The sequence below is a fragment of the Odontesthes bonariensis genome, chromosome 17, assembly GCF_027942865.1.
Source record: "Odontesthes bonariensis isolate fOdoBon6 chromosome 17, fOdoBon6.hap1, whole genome shotgun sequence".
NCBI classification, from domain to species: domain Eukaryota; kingdom Metazoa; phylum Chordata; class Actinopteri; order Atheriniformes; family Atherinopsidae; genus Odontesthes; species Odontesthes bonariensis.
The window spans coordinates 14,232,339-14,239,848 of NC_134522.1; the positions used below are offsets into that span (position 1 = coordinate 14,232,339).

At 41.6% G+C, this 7,510-nt stretch overlaps 1 protein-coding gene across 1 annotated transcript; it reads left to right on the forward strand.

Moving 5' to 3' along the window:
- The first annotated feature begins 3,282 nt into the window (after nucleotides 1-3,282).
- On the forward strand, nucleotides 3,283-5,657 carry LOC142366428 (homeobox protein six1b). Its single transcript, XM_075448314.1, has 2 exons — nucleotides 3,283-4,165; nucleotides 4,958-5,657. Exons 1-2 carry the CDS (start codon nucleotides 3,606-3,608, stop codon nucleotides 5,250-5,252), a joined length of 855 nt encoding a protein of 284 aa, XP_075304429.1. The 5' UTR covers nucleotides 3,283-3,605; the 3' UTR covers nucleotides 5,253-5,657.
- Nucleotides 5,658-7,510: the final 1,853 nt, after the last annotated feature.

Consider the following 7,510-nt stretch of genomic DNA (forward strand, 5'->3'; position numbering starts at 1 on the left):
ACATTGAAGACGTGTTGGATTAACCGGCAACTCCAGCGTTGGTTTGATGATATTCATTCATTTGCTGCTAAATTAGTCAGCAAAATAAGGCCCAAAATGTGCCGGTCGGATTGTTTGCAATATTGTGTTCCTTCAAAGTCCCACTACTGAGTTTAAGAGCAAATCAACTGAAAATATAAATGAGAAAATGCTTTTGAAAGCTATTTTTTAAAATGAATTACGTCCCTGTTGAGTTTGATATTTTGAAAAGAGAATACAATTAATACAAAGCCTCTTGAGTACAAATCTGGCATTTTTCGTATCTGCTTTGTTCCAGTCGATGCAGCTGAAATAGCACTTTGGATTTAGATAGAGTGAAAACCATCTGTTCATTGAGCCAGTTGACGGTTCAATTTTCCTCTACATTTACAAAAAAATAAAAACCCCGGCAGGAGACGCAGTTCCTTTTTTGATGGTGACATTTTTATGAAGTCTTTTCCAGCTTTTTGAGTTTCTGAGCATTTTCTGTCTCTGGACTATATGTCACCACATTTCATGGATTTTTTTCCTCTCCTCAAATGCACAAGTCCATATTACTGAGGGAGAGTGGGAGGGATTGCGACCATGGATAGGCTTATCGATAAAAAATGTGGACTTCAAAATTAAATAACTATTCCCCGACCACACATTAAACCAGAGAAAAGCCGAAAAACGCCCTGACGCATTGAAACATGCGGAATTCGGCGGTCCTGAGCACACAAAAGTGGGCATTGTGGTTTTTCTATACAAAAGAAAAAAAACACTACAACCCGTATAGGGGGAACAACTGAATCATCTCTGCCTGGAAGTCCATTTTTTTAAAAACTAGTAACGAATGATCGCCTGCCTGAGTATTGCATTACTTGCCGGGTTAAAGGGAGCCCAGCACTGGCCGTGGCAGAGGCAGAGGCGGAGGCGGAGAGTCCACATCTTGAAATAATCTCGCCCCCCGGGCTGCTCGGGTTAAAGGAGGAGGCGCGGTGCAATGTGGTAGAGATATTAGAGAAACCCGAGAGCCGCTCATCAGACAGCTCATTTACTGAAGCACTGAGGTTTTACACAGCTCGAGTGCTGCCACAGACCGAACCTATGTGTCCACTTCAGCGTGTAAAGTCAGCCGTACTCCTTTCCAGCAGTTTTAGCTCTCCTAAATTCCGCGGAAAAGATGAAAATTAACTTAGGCCTAATTCACTGCTAGTCTCGTAATTAATTACGGTGTCCTCGGGCTATAATTACGTGTCAGTTTAAGTGGAAGGCCAACTCCTCTGCAGGTTGGAGGCATTCATTTTGAGAAATGAAATCTAAATGAAATGAGAGACTTTTTAAGTTATATTACAGCCAGTAATGCTAAATATCCCGCAGCTCTACCGCCACACCGTGAGAAGTCTGCCACGCATTCAATAAGAAATCAACTTCAATTAATTGAATCTAAAACAGCAAAGCAAGTATAATAATGGCAAAGTCTAGTCTGTTTTTTTTTTTTTTTTTTTTTTTATGCTCAGAATGTAAAAGAAGCAGATATTGGAATAAAACAACCTGATCTCCATCTTCTCGTGGCTTGACCATCTCGGTTTAAATTCAGTTGCCTTTGCTGCACATTCCCTTTCATTGAGATGTTGTTTTTTTATTTTCCTACTTTATTTTTTTTTATAAAACCCCCACATTTGTTAGTATATTCTTACAGGATGGATTAGAAATACAAGATAATCCAGAGTGAAGTTTTTTCCACGTCTGCTTTTCAGGTGCCCGGCAGCACAAAAACAAAAAAACCAAAAGCATTTGTATCCTCATTGCAAAATAATCTAGCGAGAAGACGTCTCTCATGTTTAACGTGAATTTGGATATAGTTTTTAAACAGAATGCTGTGGCATACAACTCACCGAAAGGGATTTTAGTTTAAGAACTTTGGTGCAGATTAAGAAATGTGATCTACGAGGCTCAAACCAACAACTGCACCACCAAGAACTTGTGTCACACAGAACTCATTTACTAATGGATTGGTTTAGTGTTTCACCCCACAGAAAACACTGGAGCCAGTGCGGTGCCTGAAATATAAATGTGGACAACAGGCTGGAAGGATCTCTTTAGAGACACGTGATGCAGACATATTATAAGTTTGCAGTTTGACATCAGCTTAAACTTCAATTTTTCTACGTACACTTTTCAAAGAAAACCCAAACACAAAGTGCTTTAAAGAGCAAAGGGTAAAACGTCAAACATTTCTAAACACACATAAATGATTGAAAGGACAGTACGTATACAAGCACTTTATAAGCAGCAATAAAACAAGTTGAATTACAGCTTGACATTTAGAGTTTAAATTGTAAATATGCCTTGGTTCCAAAAAGTCTTCAATTTGCCACTTTGCACTGGACTAAGTGTTGAATTTGTTTGCTCTTGAATTGACCAAAGTATTATTTTCAGTCCTGGAGACATTTGACCAATTGTCTCGCAAGCTTAAAGCATTTGGCATTTCATATCAGCGCCTTCTGTCTGTCACAAACACGGACACACACACACACACACACACACACACACACACACACACACACACACACACACACACACACACACACGCTCACGCACACAAACACACTTAAGTGGATGGTTTCCTACTGGTGGTCTATGGCCCATAACACGTTTGGCAGGTACTACAGGTTGCTCATAAATAAGTGCGTAATGGCACGTAATGGCCCAAACTATCATAGGAACTTATTAAATTATATCACCTCGTAAAATAAACGGCTTCTCTAATTAAAAGTGGGGATACAACAAAATGTTCAATCTGCATGTGATTATGTGGGTGCAGCTTGACCACAATTTGCAAACATGGGGAATAAAAAGAACTTCTGATTGGTAAAACAACAACAAACAAACAAACAACAACAAACAAACTAAAATCTTTCTTGAAATATACATACAACATATGTCGTGGTACCACTGGCTAATGTAAATTGCCTACTTTAAGTGTAATCTATGTATAATATATGTTACATTATTTCAGAGGTTATGAACTTGTGAACAAGCTTCGTCTTTTGTGGGTTACCTTCCTCTCACTTCTGGAGAGGGATCGTGTGTGTCGCCCCTCACAGGAAGTCTATCACCTTTTAAAGAAGATAGAACACGTTAATACGGCTTTTTAAGAGCTCTCTAATAATTGATTAGTGTTTAGGTGCTGCTCTGCTCCCTCAGCTGAAGCAGGAGAGGGACTGTGGGGGCGGGAGGTGGGAGCGCTCCTATTTCAGCCCCTGACGCACAGCCTCTGGGGAGGAAACGGAGCTGCAAACTCAGTCCTGCTCTGCTGTACAGGGTGCAGGGCAGAGGGAGAGCCAATCACCGAAACGCACAGGCTCCCTTTAAGCCTGACATATCTCCAACAGGAACAAATTGTCCCAACAATCAACATCCCAATCTGCTGCGCGCATCAGGGGTTGGAGAGGAGTGGATAGCACATAGGCCCGTGCAACGCGGACGGATTGCGCTGGACTGCACCGCGACAAGACGCTGTAAAACGATTACACTCACAGCAAACGACAGCGATCGCTTTGGATATCAAGACTTTGAGCGAGGGAGTGAGCTCGGACATCATGTCAATATTACCGTCCTTCGGTTTTACGCAGGAGCAAGTGGCGTGCGTTTGCGAGGTATTGCAGCAGGGAGGAAACCTTGAGAGGCTCGGCCGCTTCCTGTGGTCTCTACCCGCCTGTGACCATCTCCACAAGAACGAAAGCGTCCTCAAAGCCAAGGCGGTGGTGGCGTTTCATCGGGGGAACTTCAGAGAGCTTTATAAGATCCTGGAGAGTCACCAGTTTTCACCTCACAACCATCCGAAGCTTCAGCAGCTGTGGCTGAAGGCGCACTACGTGGAGGCGGAGAAGCTGCGCGGCCGGCCGCTCGGAGCTGTTGGGAAGTACCGGGTACGAAGGAAATTCCCGCTGCCCCGCACGATATGGGACGGCGAGGAGACCAGCTATTGCTTCAAGGAGAAGTCCAGGGGGGTCCTGAGAGAGTGGTACACGCATAATCCGTATCCGTCCCCGCGGGAAAAGAGGGAACTGGCCGAGGCCACAGGACTGACCACCACGCAGGTCAGCAACTGGTTCAAAAACAGACGGCAGAGAGACAGAGCGGCAGAGGCGAAGGAGAGGTACGTTGATCTGCAAAGGCCCCATTGGGGCCTGAAAAGCTTCATTATGACACATTTATATTTACTACATGTCCAAAAATAAATTAGGGTTTGACATGTGTGGAAATATTTTCCAAATGTGGCTACAAACACTCAGAAAATGAGAAAGTGAATCAACCCTGACAGTATTCAGGAAGAAGGTAACAAAGGGGTCACTCCGTTTTTCATATAAATCGTTTACTTTATAATCAAAGTATTGTGCTTGTTGTTTATTTATTATTTTTGTACACGTTGAAGACAGGTTTGCCTTATCCTGCTAACAGTGAAGGTGGGTAAACAGTAGCGGCTTGTTGTCAAATGATGGGATCCCTTCAGGGGATTTGACTAAACCCAACTGTGGCCTTAAATGTGAGAAATCTAAAGTATTGGGATCCAGATATGCAAAGTCTGTTTAATAATAGACAATCGTGTTTTCATAATATTCACGAGAACAGTGTGCATTTTATACATTTGCAAAGGGATAAATCAGGGTACATTGAGACGAAACACGCTCATTGTTAAAGACATGATTTCAGTAGACTTATCAGCAAATATCAACTAAGATCACACTGACATTAAAGAGGATTTGCACGAAAGAAAGGAGCAGTTGTTATCTTTTACTCTCGTTTGTATGGTTAGAAAAGAAAAAAGAAAAAGAACAAAATTCTGTGTGTTTCTCCTCAAGAGATTCTCTTGTTTAGTATACGTTTTTATTCTCATTACACACTCTGTATTCTCTCTCATTTTCCTCTTCTTATTTTTTGTCGTTTCCAGAGAGAACAGTGAAAACAGCAACGCAGGCGGCAACAAACAGAACCAGCTGTCTCCACTGGATGGAGGAAAGTCTCTCATGTCCAGCTCGGAGGACGAGTTTTCTCCACCTCAGAGCCCCGACCAGAACTCAGCGCTTTTGCTTCAGGGCAACATGAGCCACCCCGGGGCCTCCGCTTACCCCATGTCCGGGCTGGGGGCCCCACAGCCGGTGCACGGCATGCACGGACATCCACACCAACTGCAGGACTCCTTGTTGGGACCTCTAACCTCCAGTCTTGTGGATTTGGGCTCTTAAAGAGACTGCCCGTTTATCATATTTTACGATCGCAGAGAAACGAAGAGGACTGATAAGTGTATCAGATTGAATTCATGTATGAAATAACACTATAGTAGCGTACCTTATGAAATAGACTGACTTGTCTGTCGTTAAATTTGGTTAGAACAGAAATTCCTTAATGCGCTTAAATACATCCCCCTGGACAGGAGGATTTTCTGATCTCCTGCACATGACAACACACAAACAGGACCCTCTTAAAACTCTTAACTCGATGAAACACTTAACAGGACTGCCCACTTGCTTAATTTATGATATTTTGTTAAGATACTAAAAGAATCATAGCAACCTACGATGGAAACTAAGAGGTAACGTTTTCATTAGAGTCATGGTAATTAGTTTCCAATAAAAAAGTAATGCATTTGTCTCTGTGTTATTTGTGTATTTAAAGGAAGAAAAAAAAAGAAAAGAAAAAAAGTTAATCATGCAGTTTATTCTGGATTCTGGCTCTAAGCCTCATGCAAACCAGGCAAATCAAGGGGTTACCACTTACATTTGATTAATACTAGTGAATAGAAATCATTTTCTTACCACAAATGTATTCTGTTGAGAATGGTGTTGTTTATATAAGTGACCTTCAAAAATGTGGGAGATTTATATATACATACGCAGTAAAAGCTAAACACGTAAACAGATTTATTGGTGAATCTAAATGTTGTGAGTTTACAGGAGAGATTCAGTTCTGCTGTGCGGGTTCTTTTTCTTTTTTAGCAATAAAGGAAGAGAGATAAAAAAAATTTATTTAGATTAGTAGAAATGGAAGTCAACATCAGCAGCTGTCTGTCAGGAAGGGTTTGTGTACACAAGAACCAGTTCAACTTCCATTCAAAACCGTCTCAGCTCCATAGTATCTGTTGGGCTGAGGGGGGGAAATATGTATTTTTTTATTCTTTTTTTCGTCTTTTTTAGCTCGAGTGCTGCGGATCATTGGCTTTTTGTTGCCATGTTTTCTTTCCTCTCTCCGAGAGTTTGTTCTGTCGGTTCCGGGCCATGGGAAAGAGCCACCACTCAACCTTTACCAGCCCTGGATTTTCAAGGAAAAATATGGGCAGACATCCCATAAGAAGAAAAAAAAAGTTTACCGGCCGACGATATTTATATAGATTCCAACCAATTAAAACAAAGAGTAAATAGGCTTTAACGACAGTTTAAAGGTTATGACAGATAAAAACAACGAGATAAGACGGCATTAGTGAACACTCGCTTCCTGATAATAATAATAATAATGATAATAATAATAATAATAATAATAATAACAGTAATAATAATAAGGATGATGATGATAACAGAATATGAGCCTGGAAGCTGGACTGTGGTATGGAAAGCTCTCTTGTCCCCCACCCCCCACCGCGCTCTCTTCTCAGCTCATGTCAGGGTAAATTGTTTTGAGCAGAGAGCACCGAGGATTTCCTGAGCATAATCTGAAACAGTCGCTGCTTGCATTACTGCCTGATTGCGAAGATTGTCGGGGCTGCAGGGACTACAGCGCCTGCAGCTTCAGCGGAGGGACCTTGTGGTATTCTGCATCCCAGAGGCCTCGCTCTTTCTCTTATTCTTCCCTTTCTGTGTTGCTGTCGCTCTCTCAGCTTATCGTTTCCAACCAAACACCGCGGCTGCAACATCACCTTCCGCTTCCCACGTGACCTCGAGCGAGGACGTCTGGCTCTCCTCGGCAGACCTTCCATCAGCAGGGTTTTTATTGATTATCATTTTGAAAGACTCAGTGGTTGCAAAAGTATTCTAGTGTCTACCTAAGTAAAACGAGTCATGCCAAATTTTACAGCTCTCATTACAATTGGAGTAAAAAGTACTCTTCTTCGTAGAAAGGCCTCTGATCCTGTTCTGTTTGCAATGGCATTGATCAGATATTTAATGGTATAGTTGGCCTGAATTAACCTCAATTGTGCATCATATTTCATTAACCCATCCAATGATTTGTATGCAAGATCTTTATAATGATTAGAAAAATGTAGCAGTAAAAAATACTAAAATTATCTTTGTAATGTGATGGAATAGAGGTAAAGTAGACACGTAACATCTGGACATAAAATATTACTGTACAGCATCTGTGATAAAATACACAAAAAAATACAGTGAGGAGGATCGGGCAGGACACAGCGTTCTCATCAAGAGTATCATTGCTCAGAGTGAAAAGCTGACTAAGAAATGATGTTTCTAAAGTATCTAAGTTTATATAGACTGTTTTTCTACACCACTAC

Excerpts from the sequence above, each read along its gene's own strand:
- LOC142366428 (XM_075448314.1), top strand. The coding sequence starts at position 3,606 with ATGTCAATATTACCGTCCTTCGGTTTTACGCAGGAGCAAGTGGCGTGC. Across the intron at positions 4,166-4,957 it reads GCGGCAGAGGCGAAGGAGAG|AGAGAACAGTGAAAACAGCA; the intron begins GTACGTTGATCT and ends TGTCGTTTCCAG.